The 24,121-nt window shown below is 51.6% G+C and overlaps 2 protein-coding genes across 2 annotated transcripts in view; one reads left to right on the forward strand and one right to left on the reverse strand.

Moving 5' to 3' along the window:
- Positions 1 to 1,704: 1,704 nt before the first annotated feature.
- On the reverse strand, positions 1,705 to 12,205 carry PXMP2 (peroxisomal membrane protein 2). The gene is made up of 5 exons (XM_047828791.1): positions 11,893 to 12,205; positions 9,918 to 10,031; positions 8,241 to 8,403; positions 5,116 to 5,235; positions 1,705 to 2,515 (listed from the first exon to the last, which is right to left on the reverse strand). The coding sequence occupies exons 1-5, from the start codon at positions 12,012 to 12,014 to the stop codon at positions 2,447 to 2,449; spliced, it is 588 nt and encodes a 195-aa protein (XP_047684747.1). The 5' UTR covers positions 12,015 to 12,205; the 3' UTR covers positions 1,705 to 2,446.
- Positions 12,206 to 12,298: 93 nt separating this feature from the next.
- The window catches only part of POLE (DNA polymerase epsilon, catalytic subunit), a 45,578-nt gene continuing 33,755 nt past the window's right edge, over positions 12,299 to 24,121 (forward strand). The window contains exons 1-16 of the mRNA XM_047827787.1: positions 12,299 to 12,396; positions 14,730 to 14,871; positions 15,280 to 15,360; positions 15,968 to 16,012; positions 16,160 to 16,252; positions 16,569 to 16,723; positions 18,913 to 19,054; positions 19,169 to 19,249; positions 19,990 to 20,097; positions 20,389 to 20,499; positions 20,771 to 20,856; positions 21,074 to 21,193; positions 22,445 to 22,577; positions 22,671 to 22,784; positions 22,914 to 23,126; positions 23,379 to 23,486. Of these exons, the coding sequence (XP_047683743.1) occupies positions 12,335 to 12,396; positions 14,730 to 14,871; positions 15,280 to 15,360; positions 15,968 to 16,012; positions 16,160 to 16,252; positions 16,569 to 16,723; positions 18,913 to 19,054; positions 19,169 to 19,249; positions 19,990 to 20,097; positions 20,389 to 20,499; positions 20,771 to 20,856; positions 21,074 to 21,193; positions 22,445 to 22,577; positions 22,671 to 22,784; positions 22,914 to 23,126; positions 23,379 to 23,486 (1,794 nt within the window). The 5' untranslated portion in view covers positions 12,299 to 12,334. The remainder of the gene's footprint in view (positions 12,397 to 14,729; positions 14,872 to 15,279; positions 15,361 to 15,967; positions 16,013 to 16,159; positions 16,253 to 16,568; positions 16,724 to 18,912; positions 19,055 to 19,168; positions 19,250 to 19,989; positions 20,098 to 20,388; positions 20,500 to 20,770; positions 20,857 to 21,073; positions 21,194 to 22,444; positions 22,578 to 22,670; positions 22,785 to 22,913; positions 23,127 to 23,378; positions 23,487 to 24,121) is intronic.

Genomic DNA, 24,121 nt, shown 5'->3' on the forward strand with positions numbered 1-24,121 from the left:
GGTTCATCCGTGTTGTAGCGTGTGTCAAAGTTCCTTTTTAAGGCTGAGTAATATTCCACTTTATGCATATATCACGTTTTGTTTATCCATCATGCATCACTGGACACTGGGTTGCTTCCACCTTTTGGCTGCTGTGAATAATGCTATGAACTTAAGTGTGCAAATATCTCTTCAAGTCCCTTTCAGTTTGGGAGGGGGGTATGTACCCAGAAAAGGAATTGCTGGGTCATCTTTGCAGATTTTTAAGTAGGAAATTGACATGATCTGACTTACACTTTTTTAAATGTTTCTTTAAGAGAGAGAGAGTGGGGGCGCCTGGGTGGCGCAGTCAGTTAGGCGTCTGACTTCAGCCAGGTCACGATCTCGCGGTCCGGGAGTTCGAGCCCCGCGTCAGGCTCTGGGCTGATGGCTCAGAGCCTGGAGCCTGTTTCTGATTCTGTGTCTCCCTCTCTCTCTGCCCCTCCCCCGTTCATGCTCTGTCTCTCTCTGTCCCAAAAATAAATAAACGTTGAAAAAAAAAATTTTAAGAGAGAGAGAGTGTGTGTGTGTGTGTGTGTGTGTGTGTGTGTGTGTGTGTGTGTCATGGGGAGGGGCCGAGAGAGAGAGATTGAGAGATTGAATCCCAATGTAGCTTCACACCCAGTGCAGAGCCCAATGCGGGGCTCAATCTCATGACCTCAAGGTCACGACCTGAGCCAAAATCAAGAGTTGGAAAAAATCATTCTGGGTTTTGGAGAATGCGTCTCTTCCACAGAAATACCCAGATCTCTGTTTAAACATGGTGCCTTGGGGGCGCCTGGGTGGCTCAGTCGACTGAGCGTCCAACTTTGGCTCAGGTCATGATCTCACAGCTCATGGGTTCAAGCCCCACATCGGGCTCTGTGCTGACAGCTGGGAGCCTGGAGCCTGCTTCAGATCCTGTCTTCTCTCTCTGTCCGTCCCCCATTCGTGCTCTCTCTCTCTCAAACATTATTTTAAATAAATTAACAAACAAACAAACAAACATGGTGTCTTGAAACCATACATTCATGCCTCTTTCTTCCAGAAGGCTGCTTACTAAAATGATAGTAAAAAGATTTTGAAAGAAAAAAAATTAGTCCACAGGAAGAAACAAAGCAAAAAGATCAGTTGACAAAATTTTGGAGGTTGGGAATCAGATCACCTTTGACCTGAGAAATGGAGCATCAGTTGCCAGTATTGTGGGGAAACCAAGAACAAGCTCAGTTAGTCCAGTGAGTCTGGAAGAATCTGGGAGTTACAAGCCGTAGCCCCACCTCTTAGGAAGGGGATAGGGTTGAACAAAGGAGGACTGATTGAAGAGCCTTTAAGAGACTGTCGTCTGCACACCCTCTGTGACCTGTACCCTCAGGTGAATACCTCACCTCCATCATGGCAGAAGACGTTCATTCCGGAGGATTTAAACCAGAAGGACTGTGGATCTGAGGACACCAGACCACGGAGACGAAGATACAGCAGTACAGCTGAGATTATGGAGTTCACATACTAATAGGACCTCTAACTCTTTTCCTCTAGTTAGCCACAAGAATGTTGGCCACTAGGCTTATGCCATGCTCTGCTACAACCACAACCCTTCTGCTGGGCAAGAAATTAAAGAATTCCTCTCTGGGAAAACTGACCAGTCTAAGAGAAAAGGCCTCAGTTACTGAAAATGAGTCATCTCCAGCCAAATTGGTCAGCCCACACTGAGGGTACCATCTGAGTGGCTCTGACTCTTAAACACTGATGTATGATTAGCAGACTTTGGGGGAAATCCTGATTGGGAGAAAGAGCAAAACAGGAAGGAAAGAAAAAAAAAAGTGAACCCTGGGAAAATAGAAACAGCATATGCAACAGAAGAGAGATTTTTTAATATAAAATTAAGATCCAAGGGTATTGTAGCTATGAAACAACAATGGGATATTGAGAATGAGAAAAGGTGAGAAGGAAGGTTAACGAATGAGTGATAACAGAGCAGAAAATCCACTGAAAGGTGGCATATGGTTCTCGCAGGGCGAAATCCTGCTCTAGAAGGGCCCTTTTCCAACGGCTCCACGGAGGTCAGCAGTTGTAGAACAGATTTAACCACAACTTTTTTTAAAGTAAAAAAAAAAAAAATCAGCCCTCTAGCCACCCATTTCTTCTTCCAAAGTGACAGCAATTATTCTGAGAAATCACGGAAAAGGCTACATTATAGTTTATTGTTGTCCTAACTCAATTCAGGGTGACAAGTGCAATCATTGCTACTGCATTCTACGACTCTGAGGCAGCATCACCTGAAGACAGTTTCTACCTTTTTAAAACACGAGATTCTTACATTAACAGATTGTTTCGCCATCTTGAACCACGTGATCTGGAGTCAGCTACAGTCTTGACCAGGTGGTTTGTGCTCTCTCACCCTAGGCAGGTGTGTCCCTACACAGCTGGGTGTGTTCACTCCAGGCCATCTTCACTTCCCCAGAGAGGCCAGGTAGATGTACCAGAACAGAGACACCAGGTTGGCAACAAGCACCCGGAACTGCCAAAGCGAACACAGGCCACAGTGAGCGAAGTCCTGACTGCGCTTCCCAGGCACCCATCCCCCAGGACTGAGCCCATCCGCCTACTACTGTATTCACCGAGCCTTACTTTGTACTGAGCACCGTGCTGGAGGGGTGAGCGGGACTCTGCCTAACCATGTTACAGGCCAGGAGGGGAAACTGACGAGAACTGTCCCACATCCTCCTTCGCTGAGCACTAGCTCCTGGCTTAGCTTCCCAGCCCAGGACTGGTCAAGTGGTGGCCTCACCCAGCCCACTGGTGGCCGCCAGCCCCCCCACCCCAAGCCATTACCCTGCTTTGATGCTCTCATGGATGTACTCCCACCTGAAATGCCTTTAGTCAGGGAGTCTCCCTGGCATATAAGCTCCATGAAAGTCGCGGTCTGGTCTGTCTTGTTAATCACTGTACCCCTAGAGTTTAGAACAGTGGGGCATACAGTAGGTGCTCAGTATTTGCTTAATAAGCTTCACTGCCCCTGAGGCACTTGCCTGCGACCACCTCAAATGGAAACCGTGACCACAGCCTCCTGGCGCTCTGTCCCCAGGGTCCCCAGAAGGGTTCCATTTTCCAGGCTCTCCTACTCTCCCATCCACAGACCCCTTCACATCCTCAGCCCTTCTGCCTTTCTGTGTCTATTTCCTTTGCTACATACATTAGAATACAAGGCCCAAAGCCCTCATTGCCTTCCCTTCCTGTTCCTTGGTTATACTCCTTGGCAAAGCTCCATTCTCCCTGCTCCCCTGCCACCCTGGGGCCCTAGGTCCACGCACACGAGGGGCTCCAGTCGGCTCCCTCTGCCGTCCTCTACAGGTTTGCCCCTCCTCTCCCCTCGAAGTACCCATCCTACCTCCTTTTGCCTCAGTGTGGCCCCGCCCTGGCCTCTGCCTTCCCCAGGGAAAGAGGTATGGATGGGAGGTCACCAGTGAACAGGCACCACCCTCTTGTCTTAGTAAAGAGCCTCTGTCCAAAGCATCCCTCTGCCTGTGTCCCAACCCCCTGCACCCTCTTTAGGGTAGAATATCGCCTCTCCAAGCTTCAGAGACCCTCTCCTATCACTTCTCCCCACCTCGTCACACACTTCTTGAGAGAACTTCGCAGACTTAACGATTTCTTTTCTACTTCCCCACCCACTGCTCAATTCACAGCAGTCTGGCTTCAGCCCTCACGGAGCCACTGAAATTGCTCCTGGGAAGGTCACTGATGAGGATTGTTGTTAAAGTCAATGAAACTAACTGATTTTCATTTTCCTTTAACTCCCTGCAGTGACTGTGGTTGTGTCACTGCCACCTTCTGGTTTTCTGCTACTCCTTGGTGTGTGTGTGTGTGTGTGTGTGTGTGTGTATGTGTGTGTGTGAGTGACCACCCGGCCTGCACCTCCCTCCCTCTTCCCATCCTTGCAATGGAGCTCTGCTCCAGGGGGTTCTGCCTCAGGTCTGTCTCTCCTTTCTAAAGCAGGGGGAAACCAAGTAGGTTACTTAAATGGTGTGCAAAAAAAGCTTGAGGCTGCTCTCCTTGGAAAGGCCTGTCAGAGTGGCTAGCCCTTGCCTGGGCTCTGGGAACTCAGAGTTCCTGTGGGTTCCTACCTTTCCCCAACGGATAAGAATGGCCTCTGTGCTTAGACTGCTCGCTAAAACAAAGCAGTTCTGCTGAGCACTCACTCTCCTTCTGGGAGTCTGGAATTCTGGTAAGCACCAGGCAGAGGGTGCCTATGTGACTAGCTCTCCCCCAAACCCCAGGCACTGGGTCTTTACAGGGCTTCCCCGGACAGAAACGTGGCCTGAGTGTTGCTGCGTTTTGTTGGTGGGTGAGAGCTTGCCCTGCGTGTCCCTCACGGGAGGGAGGGAGCGAAGGAAGGCTGCAGTGGATTCCTAAGATGCAGTTGCAAATCCTTGCTCTGAGGCTGTAATACACCCACGGCCGTCAGCAGACGCTGTGCCAAGCCCCGCCTCCAGATCTCTAGCCCTGGGCGTGGTCTTGGGGCTGGACACAGGTGGGCTGTCCTTGGTGTGTAAAGACGGCGCAGGACGGCGGGCCCCTCAGCCTTGCCCTGGTGAGCTCTTCCTGCAGCTTAGAGCCCCTCCAGGCTCCCACCGTGCTCAGAGTGGAGGCCCAGTTTCAGCAGCCTGCCTCGGGCCGCGACCCCCGGTGCCCAGAAGGGCTGAACCTGGTGCGCGGCGCCCCGACAGCATCCCTGTCCCCAGGGTCCTGCCTGCCGCTTGCCGCTCAGGGCTCAGGCGCACGCTGATGTCAGGGCAGGTAAGGCCGGACTCGCCTCTGCCCCACACCCTGCTGGGCACGGCCACCGCTCGGCTCCCGCACACAAGCCCAGCTGTGACCCACGGGGCCAGGCACTGGCAACGCTGCACCCCTGGAAAACTCGAGCTGTCCTGGACTGGAGGCTTTTCAGAAATGTTTCTGGGACCAAGGGATGAGGTGTGGGCACACGCTTCGCCCGTCCACATCCAAAGCTGCTAATGATTCTGCGCGGAGAGAAAACCACCAATCGTTCCAAGAAGGAACAAGGCTGGTGGAGGATGAGGCCCCCTCAGGCTCCGCATGGTGCCAGCTGGCCCTCACCTGCAGAGGGACGTAGTTGATGTTGATGAACTGCACTGGGGTCCAGACTCTCCAGTTCATGCGCAGCGCCGGCCAGAAGCTTCTTCTTATCTGGACAGAGAGAGCAGCTGCGTCTCTCCCCTGGAAAGGAGGGGAGTGTGGACAGTAAGTGATCACCACTGCCCTCAGAACTGAAGCGGGGGTGCCACGGTCTGGAGGGCCCCAAACCCTAACACGATGGTTTTGAAAACTGTGCATTTTGTTCCATTTGTATAGAGACAGCACATCTGTGTGTCTCATTAGCACCGCAGGGATCAGGAGCCAGTCACCTGGTCAGAAAGCCGACGGTGAGACTCCCCTTGGCTCATCCTGTGCCCACTGCCCGCACAGACCCTCATGGCTCCTCGCAGAGCTGATTAAGTGGTGTGACCCGTACTGCTGGCAGCGGGCACCAGAGCTGCTATTTATGGCCTGGCTGTTCGTGGCAATGAGATAATTTGCAATTGAAGTGGAAGAAACAAGCCAAGTGTATCTCCCACATATAATTAAAAAAATAAGAATACTGGAGGAAAATATAGAATATTTCTATTATGTTTGCATTTGTCAAAATGCACATAATATCATAAGAGTAAAAGAACAAAGTTTAAGAGAATATTTCCAGTATCTTCCTTTAAAGAAACCCACAAAGAAAAAGAATCACATATTTGAATACATGAATTTTTTAAACTCCTGCATGGAGAAACACACTATAAATGAACTATTTTTGTAACTTCAAATGTTTAACTTTATATGAAGTTAAAAGATAAACACCTAGGAGCACCTGGGTGGCTCAGTCGGTTAAGCGTCTGACTTCAGCTCAGGTCATGATCTCATGGCTCATGAATTCGAGCCCCACGTTGGGCTCTGTGCTGACAGCTCAGAGCCTGGAACCTGCTTCGGATTCAGTGTCTCCCTCTCCCTTTGCTCCTTCCCTGCTCATGCTGTCTGTCTGTCTCTCTCTCAAAAATAAACATTTAAAAAAAAAAAAGACAAACACCTAAAAAATGGGGAAAATATCTGCAATTTGTATCTGGCAAAGGATTGATCTCCTTAATATATACAAACACACAATCAGTGAGAAAAAGCCAACACTGATAGAAAATAAGCAAAGTTCATAGAACATAGGAGGTGTATAAAAAGATATTCAACCTTATAAAGATGTATATGTTGTTTTTACATATCAACCTGCAAACTATTTAAAAGAAAAATATAACCATGATTGTCAAGAATGTGGGGAAACAAACCTCACGTGGAGGAGGAAGAAGCTCTGGGGTCACAAAGCCTGGGTCTGACTCGATTCAAGGGCTCGTAAGTTATGAGAACTTAAGCCATGGGCCTCAGCTTTCTCATCTGTAAAATGGGGTTGCCTTGTGGCTCAAATGACACGAAGGGCTCAACGCAGGGCTTGGAACAAGTGCTCATAGATGTCCGCCGTTTGTATTACTCTGTACCACCGCAGGGAGGACACGTTGAGGACAGCCTTTTTGGATAAGGGACGGACATATGGTGGACTAGCAAACACTGTGTGGTCCAAACATGATGTCTGTGATCAAGAAATGCTAGATGTCGGCACAGTGCAGGGAAGAGAGAAAGCGATATTTTAACAGAGTCGTATGCTGACACTTGCGGTGAGCATGGTGTAATGTATTGAGAAGTTGAGTCACTGTGCTGCACACCTGAAACTAACATAACATTGTGGGTCACCTATATTCAAATTAAAAAAAATTTTTTAATGCAGATGCAGAAGCCTCTATCGTGTGTGTGGTATAACGCGGTCCAACACAAGGCATTTATGTTGGGCGCTTTACACACCTTGGTAACATACGATACGTGGATTTAGGGTTTTTGTCTATTAATGAAAAATATATTCCTTTCGCAGCTAGAAGGAAAAAAAGAGACACTCCTGTACCTTCACTTCTAATGTGGGTATCCTTTGCTTCCTACCTCAGGTTTTCTCACGGCTTCCCGAACACTTCTTCTTACTATCAAGGACTTACTAGCAATCATGGTTGAGGTTATGCATCTTTCCTGCTTCCCACGCAAGGATCACTTTTGGCCACAGGGGCATTCTCCTCAGTAACAAGACCTCAAGATGCTGCTTCAAAATAAAACCTGCAGAAGCATTTGCCTGCTGTGATTGGCTGGAACGATTACTTTCAGGGCAGAATGTGATTGGTTGGAACGATTACTTTCAGGGCAGAACAGGACACATCTCAGGCACACAGTGGACAGAGAGATGGTGAGAGGCTGGAGGTGTAGTGAACTGGGAAGGGTCTTAGGCTGGGCACGTTAGAACAGACATGCCTAGTGATTTGCGTGAACACACCTCTCCTGCGGTGAGTTGTGAGGTTTTCAGTCTATGCTGGTCTGTTAGCCTCTTCAGAGCACTTATGATGTTCAGGCACTGAATTAGCACAGGCTTCTGCGATACCATTAGGGGCCTGAAACTTCTGTGTCGTGAGTCCCATAGACCCCCTTCTCAGAATCCTGTTTATATAACATATATAAGATTACCAGGGAACTATACTGAATACAGCTACCAAAATATTCAGAAAAGAATCTTATTGGGGCGCCTGGGTGGCTCAGTCGGTTAAGCGGCCGACTTTGGCTCGGGTCATGATTTCGCAGTCTGCGAGTTCGAGCCCCGCGTCGGGCTCTGTGCTGACAGCTCAGAGCCTGGAGCCTGTTTCAAATTCTGTGTCTCACTCTCTCTGACCCTCCCCCGTTCGTGCTCTGTCTCTGTCTCAAAAATAAATAAACGTTAAAAAAAAATTTTTTTTTTTAAAAGAATCTTATGATAGCCCAGTATGTGTGCTTCCTTAACACATTCAGTGACAAGACTTGAAGGCAGGTGCAGGGGGTCCAGAAACATAAAAGATATTTTGGGATGTGTGATATCAAGACCTCCGTGATTTCTTACTGCGGACCGACAGGTACCGCCAATATGACTGGGGTTTGTGTCTGACATTCATAAAAACAAGAGAGAGAAGTTTCAATTTTGGTGTGCTGGAAAGTTCACAGACCCTCTGAATTCCACCCACGGATGCCAGGTCAAGAATCGCTGTGCCCCGCAAAGAGCTATCGCAAGTACTATGGCAGCGACCAACCTCCAGGAAGTTCATGACGAGGAGAAACAACAACAGGAAGGCCGGTGCAAAGAGGAGGCGGTCCAGGAGGAGCCTCTTGACCCCAGCCCAGGGGACCTCAGAAGGGATCCAGTGCTCCATGAAGAGGTAGAAGAAGTGACTCAGTGGCCCTGTGAAGAAGAACCTGAGGTCCCGCAGCGGGGGTGAGCAGGACTGCCATTTCCTGGATGTGTCCTTCTTGGGTCCAGCTTCACCCCCCAACCCCAGGTCCTAAGCCCTGCTCCCTGGGCCCCCCATCCCTGACCACACAGGTATGTGTGGTCTTTCTAGAAAACAGGCTTTCTTTGAATCTGCTTCAAGCATTGTCTTTTGTCCCTGATAGACCAGATCCCCCATCAATCTTCACGCGGCCAGCTCCTTCTCAACACTGTCAGCTTGGAGACCTCCTGATTGTTCTGGACAACGCACCAGCTGCTGTCTCAGCCACTCTCAACTCCAGGTCCTGTTTCACTGCCTTCATAGCATTTATCACTACATGTCCTCATCTCATTTGTTTCGTCACGTGGTGCCCTCTTCGCCCTGCTACAGGTACGCGTCACAAGACGGATTGTGTCTGTCTCATCACTGCTGTGTCGACAGCGCCTAGAACATGGCCTGGCTCAGAGGAGGTGCTCAGTAGTAAGTAAGTGGGGGCACCCCTGGTATTAGAGCTTCTCAGCAAACCCTGTTGGGTAGTTAGCAAGCGTGAAGCCTGGTGCTGGGCACTGGCTTGTCTGTCCTGCTACTGTGCATTCCCAAGTGTAGAACGCTTGGGACAGAACTGAACCCAGCCACGCCATCTGCTGGTAAAACACATCCACAGTTCCGTAAAATTCAGCAATAAAATGGGGGGTAGGGACCTAAGGGTCTTCCCATTTTTGACTCTGAAGTCCTTAAACAAGTGGTTCTCAGCTGTGGCTTCCTGTCCTGCCACAGGTTATGTGGCCGGGAGCAGGAGCAGGTCCTCAGTGAGAGGGAATGGAAGTCAACGCCATAAACCGTGAGTGGGTGAGGCCTCTCAGGTGATCCTGACTCCCTCCTTCCCTCCAGGAGGATTATGGCTTCTCTTTATCTACATTACAGGACAGCTGTGGTGGCTGCAACCAGCGGGCTTCCGAAGACGAAGGGATATTTGTGAGTTTTAGATCAAAAACAAAACACGACTTCAAAATAATCCATCTATACAAACACTATTGTTGGCCAGAGAACGTGATGTGGATTTAATTGGGTAAAACTCCTGAATCTCTGTGTTCTTTGCAGTTCCAAAAGTGATTCCGAAACTGGACATTTTTCAGGATTCCTAAGTATTTATTTTCTGGTTGTTTAAGCTATGAAAATAACAGAAACAACTGGCCATATTTGAGTAGTTTTCCTCTTTCACCGTCTTTGTGTCTTGAAGTCTAATTTAGGTTCAAGTGAATTATCTGCCCTCAGATCTCTCGGCCCAATGAGGACAGCCGCCCCCACTCATGCGATTCAAAATGAAAACCATAAAACAAGTTAATGTTATCATCATTCTGACTTTTTCCCCATGATTACTTCAACGCTTTTTAAAAATTATTTCTCAAAATTAGGTTATTTCAGAGACTTGGTCTTGATACCCTAGCTTTGTCATGGTTAGTCTGCTGCTGGTTAGATCAGCCCCTTTGTGAAACTCACCCATAAATGGCGTATCTGAGAGGCCCACTGACATCTAGCTTTTGGGAGTTTTCTTTTTTCCGCTGCTTCGCCATCATCTGGGCCAGGAAGTTCCCAAGTGCTGACAAAATGCCACTGTGGACAGAGATGTCATCAGAAAACGGGGGCAACCAGCAAGAGGGGGGCCATTCCTGCATGTGCTTAGCGTGGCTGTTCTGAGATCATGGTGGGGTGGGTAGAGAGGAGTCCTTTTTAAAGCAGGTTTTTAGTTTTAATTTTTTATTTTTTTAGAGAGAGCGCAAGTGGTGGAGAGGGGCAAAGGGAGAGAGAGAGAATCCCAAGCAGGCTCCACGCTCTGCACGGAGCCTGGCGCAGGGCTCAATCCCACGACCCTTGGGATCATGACCCGAGCTGAAATCAAGAATCTGACGCTCGACTGAGCCACCCAGGTGCCCCTAAAGCAGGTTTTTTTTTTTTTTTTTATTTTTTTTCAACGTTTTTATTTATTTTTGGGACAGAGAGAGACAGAGCATGAACGGGGGAGGGGCAGAGAGAGAGGGAGACACAGAGTCGGAAACAGGCTCCAGGCTCCGAGCCATCAGCCCAGAGCCCGACGCGGGGCTCGAACTCACGCGAGATCACGCGAGATCTCGCGAGATCGTGAACTCCCGGACCGCGAGATCGTGACCTGGCTGAAGTCGGACGCTTAACCGACTGCGCCACCCAGGCGCCCCTAAAGCAGGTTTTTAAGGCAGCCCCAGTGTAAGGTCCCTATGTCAAAAGGTGGGCATAGCAGAACGAAAGCCAGGAAAATCTGATCCGTGGACTGTGTCTGTGCCAGTGCCTGGCTGTGATAACGTACTACACTTTTACAAAATGTTACCCGTGGGGGGAACTGGGCAAAGTGTGCGAGGGATCTCCCCGTATTCTTTCTTACACCCGCATGTAAACTACAGTGATCACAACAGAAATGTCCATAGAGAGGTGGAGACAGGCCCGGTTGCTCCAAGGCTTGGTCTACAGCTACCTTCTGATAAGCTCTGTGGGCTAAAAATGTCAAAATTCTTTGTATGGGTGATAAGCACCTTCTTGAGCTGATCCTTGGCTACCTCCTTCTCCTCTGCGTCCTTTCTCGGCTTTTCATTTCTCCAGCAACACAGTCTTCCTTCCGCCCCTCCATTATTAGCTTGCTCCTCCCTCGGGATCTTTGCACCTGAAGTACCCTCTGCCCAGGGAGGTTTGGCTCCCCTCCGTTCCCTCCCTTCATTCAGGCCTCCTGTTCAAATGTCACCTTCCCCGACCACTTCATCTGTTTCTCCTCTACTCTTTCTCTAGAATAGAAACGCCTTCGAGGGTCCCTACCCTCTTGATTGCTGCTGATGCCTGACACGCAGGAAGCGTGCTGTACCTACTTGTGAAAAGCTGGCTTTAACAAAAGCGGACAAACTTATAAAATTAAGTAATTAAAGTAATGGAGGAGGACGACGTCTCATAAAAAGTTCAGTACCCCAAATCAAAGGGTGCAACTGACCAGCAGACGGGGGAGGGGGGAGTGCGGAGGGGGGTTGTCACCTTTCTGCCCAATGCAAAGCTGACTAAAAAAACAAATCTTAACACGTCGCGCCTGAGCCACTCTAACCTCAGAACAAGCGCAGGTCAGGCTTCGACCGCCCGCGGAGAAGCTGGGCCGGAGGTCACCTCCAGGGCAGGAGGTCACGTCCAGGGCAGGAGGTCTGCCTGGAGCCCTTCGCTTTGTGCCTTCCTTCGGTCTGGCCCCTGGTAACTACTTGTGAGGACCGAATGCACCAAGCCGCCTATGCTGAGCTCTCGGGCTAACTGAAGGCCTTTGGGAGGTCATTTTGACACCCGGACATTTTGCCTTTCGCACTCAAATCCCTGCACAGGATGCATCTACGTGGCTGGGTCCCCGAGGCCGGCCGAGCTCCGGGCCGCCCCCCGCCCGGTCCCGTCCCCTCCGCGGCCGTTGCGCGCCGACCTGGTGGCCGCCTTGGTGAGCACAGGGTAGAGCCGCAGAAGGCGCAGGTACTGGACGAGCGCCCGCTGCGGGAGCGCCCCGAGCCCGGCCTCCGCCCGCAGCTTCGACGCCGCCGACGCCATCGCCTCCCGCGCTCCGCGCCCTCCGGGGCCCCACGACCCCGCACCAGGCGGGGACGGCCTGACATTTCCCGCCCCGCCGCGGCACGCAGCGCGGCCCGGGACAGACCCCGCCTTGCGCGGCGACCGCCTCCGCACACTTTTCCCTGAGTCCCTATCTGGCCGCCACCCCTCGGGCGGCCGTGGCCATTGGAGCTCGGTGGGGCGGGGCGGGGCGGGGCGAGCCCCCTGAGGGAGCGGCGGGCGCTTCCGGTCTCTCGCGAGAGTTGGGGGGAGCGCGCCAAATTTCTCCGGGAGAGCCGGGGCGGTGCGAGCGCGGCGCGATGGTTCTCAGGAACAGCGGGCGGCGGCGCGCGGAACCGGGCGCGGACGGCGAGGCCAGCCGGTGAGGGGCGCCGGGCCGTCCGGGCGGGTGGGCGGCGGGCGTTTGGGGCGCGCGGCCGCGGCGGCCCCGCTCAGGACGGCTCGGTGCGGCGCGTCGGTCCCGGGCTCGCACTGGGTTTCCGTGCGCTTCGCTCCGAGGTCTGTGTGGGAACGTCTGTGGTTTGGCGACGTGGCGGCGCAGCAGGTGGGGCCGCCTCCCTGGGTTTGTAACGCGGGCCGGTGGGGGACGGCTTCGTGCAGACCGCGGCGTGTGCGCGCCCCTCGCTCCGCTCCCGACTGGTGCAGACGGAGGCCTTGCGGGCGCGGGGGGTGCGGAGGTGGGGGGGGGGGGCAGCGCGGAGGCTGAGCGGGCGCGGGGCGCGGGCCGAGTTCCCGGAGCGCTTCCCCGGCTCTCCGCGTGGACGGAGTGGGTCGTTCGAGTGTTTGCTTTCAGCGAGCGCCGCTAGCGTAGGATCTTCCCTTACAGACGAGAGACATACTCCCTTGTATTTGTGTTGACCTTTGATGAGTATCCCAAGTGCTGTTTATTGAGCACCCACTGTATACATCACGTGCATCATATGACTTAATTGTCACGCTCGATTTTGGCAGAACTAGAATCCAGGCCAGATCGGTCATCAGGACTCTTGGTTTCTTGTGTACTGCGCTGCCGGCTTTGCGGGCTCATTGTTGTGGTGGATAACGTTGATTTCACTTTACAGACTAATAAATTTCAGAACGGTCATTTTAAAAATAAAAATACAAAGAAACAGCTTTTTGAGTTAATTGTAGATTCGCAAGCAGTTGTAAGAAATGACACACAGATCGCATGCACCCATAAGCCATAAGTTTCACCCCCGGGGTAACATCTTAGTTGCTAAAGCACAAGGTTGCAACCAGGAGATTGACGTGCATGCAGTGCATAGACACTCGTGTGTGTGTGTGTGTGTGTGTGTGTGTGTGTGTGTGTGTGTGTTTACTCGTGTGTGTGCACATCGTATGTGACCACCACCACAATCAAGGCGCAGAACAGTTCTAGCCCACGGATCCCTCCTGCTGCCCTTTTGTGGCCACAGCCGCCTCCGCTCCTCCCTCTTCCTCATCCATGCCAGCCACTACTCTTGTTGTCCACTCTGATTTTACTCCAGGGATGCTATCTCAGTGGAATTGTGAAGTGTGTAATTTTAGAGAGTCGGCTTTTTTCACTCTGAATAGTACCCTTGATGGGTAAGTTTGTTCCTTCTTATTGGCCAATAGTATTGCATGGGAAGGATATAGCCTAGGTTGATGACTCACCTGTTAAGGAGTCCCTGGGTGGTTTCCACTTTGGGTTATCATGAGTGAGCTGCTAGGCACGGTCACGCACAAGTGTGTGTGTGAATGTGAGTTTCATTTCTCCGGGGTAAATGCCCAGGAGCGCAATGCTGGACTTCGTGCATTTTTAGTATCCCATAAGGCAGCAGTGTCCAGTCACGATTGTTTTTTTTTTAAGTTTTTTTTTTTTAAGTTTTTTTTTCAACGTTTTTTATTTATTTTTGGGACAGAGACAGAGCATGAACGGGGGAGGGGCAGAGAGAGAGGGAGACACAGAATCGGAAACAGGCTCCAGGCTCCGAGCCGTCAGCCCAGAGCCTGACGCGGCGCTCGAACTCACGGACCGCGAGATCGTGACCTGGCTGAAGTCGGACGCTCAACCGACTGTGCCACCCAGGCGCCCCTAGTTTATTTTTTTAAAGAGAGAGAGTGGGGGAGGGGTAGAGAGGATCTGAAGCAGGCTCTGTGCTGCCAGCAGAGAACCCGATGCGGGGCTCACACTCACAAACCATGAGATCATGACTTGAGACAAAGTTGGACGCTCAACCACTGAGCCCCCTCAGGCGCCCCACGATTGTTTTTATTAGTGCTCTGGTTACAGAGTCCAGCATGTTTTGGGGATCCGGCCTGTCGTGTTTCCCATGACATATGTTGTTTTCGTGAGTTGTTTTGCCACATGGGAGGTGTTTTGGGGGATGCATCTCCTGTGTCACATCCAAAATGGTTACACTGAGGGGCGCCTGGGTGGCGCAGTCGGTTGAGCGTCCGACTTCAGCCAGGTCACGATCTCGCCATCCGGGAGTTCGAGCCCCGCGTCGGGCTCTGGGCTGATGGCTCGGAGCCTGGAGCCTGTTTCCGATTCTGTGTCTCCCTCTCTCTCTGCCCCTCCCCCGTTCATGCTCTGTCTCTCTCTGTCCCAAAAATAAATAAACGTTGAAAAAAAAAAATTTAAAAACAAAATGGTTACACTGGGTGGGCGGAGGGTTGTGGGAATAGATGGCGTCATGATTGCTGAAGACGAATTTCCCTCCTTTCATTCAGGGACGATGGCCCCTCTTCCTCTGTCTCGGCACTTAAGCGCCTGGAGCGCAGTCAGTGGACAGATAAGATGGACTTGCGGTTTGGTTTTGAGAGACTCAAGGAGCCTGGTGAGAAGACGGGCTGGCTCATCAACATGCACCCTGTAAGCGCCTGGGCTTTTTCTCGGTCCTCGTCCCGCTCAGGAGGGCAGCTGCACCCCTCGGAGCAGCCTAGGCCTTGGCAGAGTGGGGGATACAGGTGGAGACGGCACTGTTTGTAGCTCTCCTACACCGCTGGGTCGTGTAGGGGCTACTGGGAAGACCAGGGTGAAGGGTGTCCCTGTTAACCTATAAGAATGAAGTTTTCAGGGACGAGGGCGGGATTGAGAGACATCCTCATTTGAAAGGTGTCGCGATGCAGTTCTTGTGAATGGGGCTGCGGGATGTTTATGCGGGGGCGGGGCAGGGAGAAAGGGTTTGTTTTTGTGCTCAGTTTCCCAGAGAGTGAAAAGCAAGAGGGGTCTTGGACTGTGCAGCGGGTAAGGTGCCTGTGCTGGCTGGTTCTCTCGTAGACCGAGATTTTAGATGAAGATAAACGCCTGGTCAGTGCGGTGGATTACTACTTTATTCAAGATGACGGGAGCAGATTTAAGGTAAGCCCCTGAACCCCAAGAAGCTAAAACCCACTCAAGTGATGAGGTGTAGCTGGGTCCAAAGTGGTAGCTGTGAGGAGAGGGGGTTGGGAGGTGTCAGGGACACGGGTCCCTTGGAGCCACATGGGTCACCATTTAGGATGTCATAAGAGGAGCCAGCTTGGACAGACTGAAAGAGCAGTGTTGTCTGTCTCAGACTTTTGCCCCTGCCATATGTGCAGCTCTTAATTTCCTGCTGCAGCACCTTTTTTTTTTTTTAGTTTTTTAAAAATATTTATTTATTTTTGAGACAGAGACAGAGCATGAATGGGGGAGGGTCAGAGAGAGAGGGAGACACAGAGTCTGAAGCAGGCTCCAGGCTCTGAGCTGTCAGCACAGAGCCCGACGCGGGGCTCAAACTCACCGACCCTGAGATCATGACCTGAGCTGAAGTCGGAAGCTCAACTGACTGAGCCACCCAGGTGCCCCTGCAGCATCTTTTAAGAGGTGTCAAGGGTAAGGGTGCATTGGATCCAGGCTGCTCACGAGTATAATAGCAAACAGCGTGTCTTCACTCGTCTCCCTTTTTTCTTTCTTGTTGCCTCTCAATGGTCGGTGGCTTTCGCAGGTGGCCTTGCCCTACAAGCCATATTTCTACATTGCAACCAGAAAGGTAAGTGTGGTTAGTAGAGTCAGGTCACACGACCTGAGCCTCATGTTATGGGGAGCTTTGGAACTGAACCTAAAGGGGCCTCTAGAGAAACGGGCCAGGAAGACAGATTTCACTGTAGAAAGTCCTTTCACTCTGATCTCAATTTAGGGTTGTGAGCGAGAAGTTTCATCTTTTCTCTCCAAGAAGTTTCAGGGTAAAATTGCTAAAGTAGAGACTGTCCCCAAAGAGGATCTGGACTTGGTGAGTACCACTTGGCCCTTCCAGGGTAAATGAGGCTGGGTCTGCCCTGCACGCGGGGCGAGATGGGTGAGATGGGAGGAGGCCAAGTTTAGCACCTGTGGGGTGGGTACGGGTGGCGGGGCTTCGGTGACTGTCCGTATGTCCTGGAGAAGTCCAGTGGCATAGTTGGTGCCACATGTAGAGTTGGACAAGGTGCTTTGGACTTGCTGACTCTTCCACTCGTGGGTTTACCTTTGAGTCATTCTCCCTTTATTTTCTTTCCCCAATAAAGTCTTTTTTCTCTTGAGCTTATGAGCACAATCTCTTCATTTTGTAGCCAAATCACTTGGTGGGTTTGAAGCGAAATTACATTAAGCTGTCCTTCAACACGGTGGAGGACCTTGTCAGAGTGAGGAAGGACATCTCCCCCGCCGTGAGGAAGAGCCGGGAGCAGGGCCACGCCAGTGATGCCTACACAGCTATGCTGTCCAGGTGAGCTTACCTGTCGTAAGCAGCCAGTGAGTCCACACGGACGGGTTCCTGGAGTGTGTCCCGAGGGGCAAGATGGACGGGAGGTAGGAAAACCCAGTGGTGAAGTTACCGTAAGGATTGGCTTGTCCAGTGTGGAAGCACTTTCAAGCAATTAGATAGAATTTCTTTCTTTCTTTTTTTTTTTTTTTTTTTAAATATTTGAGAGGGAGAGAGAGCGTGAATGCACAAGCAGGGGAGGCCCAGAGAGAGAGAGAGAGAGAGAGAGAGAGACAGACAGACACATAGAATCTGAAGCAGGCTCCAGGCTCTGAGCTGTCAACACAGAGCCCGACGCAGGGCTTAAACTCATGAGCCATGAGATCATGACCTGAGCCAAAGTCAGACGCTTAACCAACTGAGCCACCCAGGTGCCCCTAGATAGAATTTCTTATGTGCTGCATTTTTGTTAAAGAAATGGTGGTTTCTTGGCTTACATTTGAGCTCTTCCTCTTTTCTTACATAGCGGTGGGTTTGTGGCTCTAAAATTGAGTTACTGTAATAGAGACATTTTGGATTCCTAGTCACACCACTTCGCTTCAGTCTGTTTTCATGGCTTATGCCAAGTGTCAAGCTGCCTACAGAGTTTACTGAATGCCTAGAGTTACATAGCACATCTTTTCTAGAAAACTTTGGGTGTTATACAGAAAAAGGTAAATATAGGACGCCCAACACTGTTCATCAAGTGTTTAGATATCAACAATAATAGGAAACAGGATAAGAGATTAAGAAGAGGAAATCTTGGGGTGCCTGGGTAGCTCAGTCAGTTAAGTGTCGGACTCTTGGTTTTGGCTCAGGTCACGAGATTGAGCCCCTCGTTGGGCTCCACACTGAGTATGGAGCCTGCTTGGGATTCTGTCTCTCTCCCCCCGTCCCTAGCTCACGCTCTGTCTCTCTCTCAAAATAAATAAAGAAAAGACGAGGAAATCTTGGCTAATTAAAACTTATGAAGACTTCAAGAGAGGTAATCATATACTCTGAAAAAAGATCAATTTGGGACCCTGAACATTTCTGCACTGCACCCGCCCCCTGCCCCCAGTATAGTTACCTTTTACAGTATTGGAAGGTGTACCCACAGGCCTAAGCCTTTTCTCTAAAACTTGTTGTCTTTTTTTTCCCCTTTAATAGTCCATTTAGTATTCGGAAGCTTACTGGGATGATATTAGAGTTAATATTCTAGTGACAGTGATTTCTTGCTTTCCGATGATAAGGTAATTATGGTATGGAAAGTTGCTACTTACCAGCTGCTCTGCCACGTAGAGAGTGCTATGAGTGTTACCTCACGACACTCCTGCAGGGTGGAGTGTTCCTGTGACCCTTGTTCTTTAAAAAAAAACAAAAAAATTTTTTTTTAATGTTTATTTTTGAGACAGAGAGACAGAGCATGAATGGGGAAGGGTCAAAGAGAGAGGGAGACACAGAACCCAAAGCAGGCTCCAGGCTCTGAGCTGTCAGCACAGAGCCCAACGCAGGGCTCGAACTCATGGACCGTGAGACCATGACCTGAGTTGAAGTCAGACTCTTAACCAACTGAGCCACCTAGGCACCCCATGACTTGTTCTTGATGGGGAAACAAGGTCAGCCAGGGTGGTTCACATCTGTACATGTGCCTCCCAAGTAACAGAGCATTTTCCTTTCTTTGTTTCTAACTGGGATGTAATGTACATCCCATAAAATACGTGTTTGGAGCTCTCACTGAATTTTCTGCCTGTAGCCTGCTGCTGGTGGGAGGCTGTCATCCAACGTCGTCCTTTTTGTTTAAAAGATTTTTTTTTTTTTTTTTTTTTTTTTTTTTTAGTTTTTGAGAGAGAGGGAAAGAACATGAGCAGGGTAGGGGCAGAGAGAGGGAGAGAGAGATCCCAAGCAGCAGACTCCACGCTGTCCGTGCAGAGCCTGACACAGGGCTCAGACTAATGAACCGAGAGATCATGACCTGAGCCAAAATCAGGAGTCAGATACTTAACCGACTGAGTACCCCCAGCATCCCCTCCAACCCCCCCCCCCCCCCCTGCCCCACTAATTCTTTAAGAAGAGCCTGTCCTGGTCATCTTAGCCACCTTCTACCTTTTGTGTTTACTCCACATGGACTCTGGTCCCCCCTGCGCCATCCCCCAGCAGACTGTAGTTAGGAGTATCCTCTCTCTGTTTCACAGTGTTCTGCAAGGGGGCAGTGTGGTTGTTGATGAAGAGGAAGCCTCTAAGAAGGTCACTGACCAGTTGGACAACATCGTGGACATGCGAGAGTATGATGTGCCCTATCACATCCGCCTCTCCATTGACCTGAAGATCCATGCGGTAAGTGGGCCGTCACTTTCGGGCAGCCCCTGGCGGTCAGGAGGTGACACTGAAGAGAAGTACCCCTCCTGGGACAGACGTAGACTCTTGATAAACAGGCTGCACGTCCCGCAGGCTCACTGGTACAACGTCAGGTACCGAGGAAATGCCTTCCCTGTGGAAATCACCCGCCGAGATGACCTTGTTGAACGACCCGTAAGTACTGCTTGCGTTTCCTCCATCCTGGCTTTTCCACTTGTTTCTAGAGAGATCTAACTCGGTGCTGAAGAATGAATACAATTCAGAGATTTGTTTTCTTCTTTTTCCTCAAATACTTTCTTTAAAAAGTTGTAGAGAAATCTTTTTCCTTTTTCTTTTTTGTCGGTTTCTGACGAGGTGTGATTTCACTTAGTGCTTGTATGTCACCATGTGATGTCCTTGTTTGAGCTGGGCTGGATCTGAGCTTCAAAGGAGAGCTCTGACTTCCATTTTGGGTGGTTGGTAGCGACGTGATGGGGTGAAAAGCGGATTCGGATGTGGAAGGCTTTGGTTCAGGAACACATTTGTGATCTTGGGCAAGTCTGTACTCTGTTTTCTCATTTCCAAAGTGGAGATGTTGACTCTAGCACAGTCTCCCATGTGGGTTATCGTAAAGGTCAAAAGGAGGTCATGATTTTAAAGTACTTTGTGACTCAAGTGCTCTGTAATTCTAGGATTTTCCCATCGTGCTTTAGCCTCTCGTAGGTGTTTAAGATTTCATACCCTCTGAACCGTGGTGTTCTTGACATAGGTTAGTCAACCCAGAATGCCTCTCTCGCTTCTTTTGGAACCTCTCTCTGTGGCTGCTTGGCTCTTGTTTTAGCAGCTGGAGTTGGAGGTGGTGGGTGTCGGGAAGACCCTTGGCGTCTCCAGAGCTCAGCTTGGTTTACGTCCAACTTAATGAGATGTCCCTGCAGGACCCTGTGGTTTTGGCATTTGACATCGAGACAACCAAACTGCCCCTCAAGTTTCCAGACGCTGAGACTGACCAGATTATGATGATTTCCTATATGATTGACGGTCAGGTAAGTGGTGCCTTTTGGGGTGTATGCTTCCTGGGAGCAGCATGCACCCTGTGGCTGGTATTTTTTCGGTGAAAATAAGTGAGTTGAGTCCAGGAAAGTGAAGAAACAAGCCGTGCCCCTGCCTTCCAATCTGAGTCTGACACGTTTGGGGTCTAGGGGCTGCAGCTCCTGGTGGGCGAGGGGCCTCCCGTTGCTGCAGACTCTTGTCGCAGGAGCTTCTGGGCCGAGTGTGGGGAGGTGTGTTTGGCTTTTTGTGTCCTAACTCACACCGACTGCTCACACGCTTCCCAGGGCTACCTCATCACCAACAGGGAGATAGTGTCAGAGGACGTTGGAGATTTCGAGTTCACCCCCAAGCCAGAGTATGAGGGACCCTTCTGTGTCTTCAATGAACCCGACGAGGTAAAGAGGTGTCATGTGAGAAACTCCCTGGTGTTTGGGGTGAGACGGGAAGAAGAGCCCCCTGACTCTTGAGGCCTCAGTGCTCATTTAACCAGAATGGCAGCTTGCTGGTCTGGGTTCCTGGCGATATGGTCCTTGTTCACACTGGGGCACGGGGTGGGTGTGGAAATGAGATACAGCCTGCTTTTCTGAAATTTTGGGAGGGGTGATTGGAAGTAGCTGGAAGAAGAGAAACACAAATCCACTGACTGCTACGAATCATTGAATTCAGGTTCATCTAATCCAGAGGTGGTTTGAACACGTCCAAGAGGCCAAACCCACCATCATGGTCACCTACAATGGGGACTTTTTTGACTGGTGAGTCTGATGTCTAGTTTGTGAGTAACTGAAGTGTGTCGGGGAGGGGATGTTGTGTGGCACTGTGTGTACACTTAGAAATGGTTAAGATGTAGAGGAGAGGTGCGGGGGGGGGGGGTTCCTGGGTTTTCTCGGGAGTCTTGTGGGGCAGTCTTTCTGTATTTGAGGGAGCTGAAGAATACCTGCCGTGTGCTCATCTGTCTGCCCTCATCCCTAGGCCGTTTGTGGAGGCCAGAGCGGCGGTCCATGGGCTGAGCATGTACCAGGAGATAGGGTTCCAGAAGGACAGCCAGGGGGAGTATAAGGCATCCCAGTGCATCCACATGGACTGTCTCAGGTAGGCCCGGCGGCTCCTGGCACTGTCTTAGAGGGCTTTCTGTGTGCGGGTCCAAGGCTCCCTTCTTGCACACCCTTGTCCTGTCTGCGTCCCTTTGAGGGAGGATGGTGGCCTCTGTTGCAGCTCCATCACCTTCAAGGACAGCGGCTGTGGCTGGGTCTGGGGACGTGCTGTCTTCCCTTGTGTGTTCATTACTCCTTCCACCAGCAAACACATCGGTGTCAGGCCTTGGACTGGGGAAGCCAGAACAGAAAGAGGCCGGGTTGAGTGAGGCCCCGGTGCTGTGAGAGCTCCCCACGGAGGTGAGGGTGCTGCAGCCAGGGGTGTCCAGGCTGGAGAGAAAGGAGCTCTTGTGGGCCTCCTGTACTCTGTGGGGAGGAAGATTTTATCTTGGGGGGCCTGGCATTATGGTGGGGGCCGGAGGGGGCAGATGGGAGTGAGGAGAGGGGTGGACTTGGGCATCCACAGACCTGGGCGGGGGGCAGGGGCACCTGGGGCACAGGGAATGTTGGTTCTCAGGGTTTGGGGTGGGCTCTGGAGCAGGAGGGTGGGTTCTAGGTAGAAGCAGGCCTGGGAACCCCACTTACAGGGGGCGTGGTGATCAACGAATTCCAGAAGAGAAGAAAAAGGATGGGGGGGGGCTTCAGAGGAGGCGGCAATATTGGGAGACCCCAGGGGCACTTCTAGGGGTGAGGATGGCCAAGGGTCTGGAGGCTGAGGGAGGGGAGACTTGATGCAGTCAAGAGAGAGCTGTGGGCGCCAGGGACACGACCACATCCGTCTCGGAGCTGCCTCACAGGGAGGATTTGCAGACAGGCGTGAGGGTGAGGGGCACAGGGTAGCCCCCGGTTTCCGTGCCGAAGGGACTGTGTAAGCAGAGAGGAGGTTAAGAAGAGGGCCTGAGCTGGGTGGGGGAGAGCAGGGCAGACTGGCAGTCCCATGGGACAAGCTGGGGGGGGCTGAGGGCTCCCTCCTGCTCAGCGTTCTCTCTCTCCACAAGGGACAGAGGGAGGCCATGGGACTCGGGAGACTGGCGTTTCCTTGTGTTTGTGGGCGTATCTGTGAGATTACCTGGATCTGAGATAGAGGCTTCGCGAGGCGCCTGTGCCATGTGGGGTCTCGGTGGCAATCCTTGGCATACCTATTGGGACGAGGCGTCTTTCTGTGTCGTGTCCAGCAGGGCTGCCTCTCGCAGTGCGTGGGCTGTGTCTCAGAGCCATCTCTGACCTTTGCACGTGTTCTTGTTCCTAGGTGGGTGAAGAGGGACAGTTACCTTCCTGTGGGCAGTCACAACCTCAAGGCGGCTGCCAAAGCCAAGTTGGGCTACGACCCCGTGGAGCTGGACCCTGAAGACATGTGCCGGATGGCCACCGAGCAGCCCCAGGCATGCGCCTCTCCTCACGGCCTTTACCTGTAGCTCCCACACGGTGCCTGCCCGGCTCCTTGTCGCTCTTACCGCCCTGTGTTCTCTCCTCAGACTCTGGCCACATACTCGGTGTCAGACGCGGTGGCCACGTACTACCTGTACATGAAGTACGTCCACCCCTTCATATTCGCCCTCTGCACCATTATCCCCATGGAGCCTGACGAGGTCAGTGCGTCTCCCGGCCCCGTGTGCCAGTGTCAGCCCGCCGGCCCTCGGAGCTCGTCCCCGGCGGCTGCCGTGGATGCAGCTGTGTGATTTTGGCGTTTGGTTTGAAGTCTGGGTCTTCCCCCGCAGGTGCTGCGGAAGGGCTCCGGGACGCTGTGTGAGGCCTTGTTGATGGTGCAGGCCTTCCATGCCAACATCGTCTTCCCCAACAAGCAGGAGCAGGAGTTTAACAAGCTGACCGATGATGGCCACGTGCTGGATGCCGAGACCTATGTGGGTGGCCACGTGGAGGCCCTGGAGTCGGGCGTGTTCCGCAGTGACATCCCCTGCCGGTTCAGGATGGTGAGCCCTCCCCGCTCTCCTGAGGGCTGAGACCCAGAAGCCTCCAGGGCTGCAGTACAGCCCTCACCCCTTTCTTGCCCTGTGGGTCCCTCACCAGCCCTCCCTTGTCTGGCCTGTCCTTGACTGAGTTGCTGCGGGACAAGCCCTTGGCTTCTCCGGGCCAGTCCCCGCAGTGTCCTGCCCGAGGTAGTTGGGTACGTGTGAGGGCGTTTTCCCTTCTCACTTGCGTCCTCTCTTGGTCATCTGTACTAGAATCCTGCCGCCTTTGACTTCCTGCTGCAGCGGGTGGAGAAGACCATGCGTCATGCCATCGAGGAAGAGGAGAAGGTGCCCATGGAGCAGGTCACCAACTTCCAAGAGGTAACGCTCCGGGGGCCAGGAGAGACCGTCTTCACACGCCCTGCTTGTAGACTGGCTGCTTTCAGTAGCATGCACCTACTGTGTGCTGGTACTTGGGCTCTGAGCCTGGTGATACAGAGTCTGTTCTGGTCTGCTTGGGGGGCACAGGACAGTGTTGTGGTTACAGTGAATGACTGGGCTTTGGGAGATGGTAGAGATTTCACAAGTTGGCCGTGGGGTCTTGAGCTGGCTATAGCTTAGAACATCGTGGTGGGTGGACGCAGGACAAAGGCGAGGGATAGGCCTTATGCCCAATTCATTTGGACTTTATTTTGTAGGCAGTGAGGAGCCACTGGTTTTAATTTTTGTTGTTCAGGAGACTTTAAAAGTGATGATAGTCAATTCCTACAGATGACAGTAGAATATAGTGACTGTAAAAACTGTCCAATAATGGTTAGAAAGCACCATTTACAAGTGCTACATGCCTAGAGACCCCAGGTATCTCCCGCCTTGCTTGTCTTATTTGAACGTGGCACTTCTCAGGTGTGTCTGTCAGGCACTGCTCAACACTACAGCATATTGAGTTACTAGTGGTTTGGAGCTTTTACAAGTTTTAGGATTGATTTCAAGAAATATGTCATAACTTGGGCAGATGA

This window comes from Prionailurus viverrinus, chromosome D3 (assembly GCF_022837055.1).
Source record: "Prionailurus viverrinus isolate Anna chromosome D3, UM_Priviv_1.0, whole genome shotgun sequence".
NCBI classification, from domain to species: domain Eukaryota; kingdom Metazoa; phylum Chordata; class Mammalia; order Carnivora; family Felidae; genus Prionailurus; species Prionailurus viverrinus.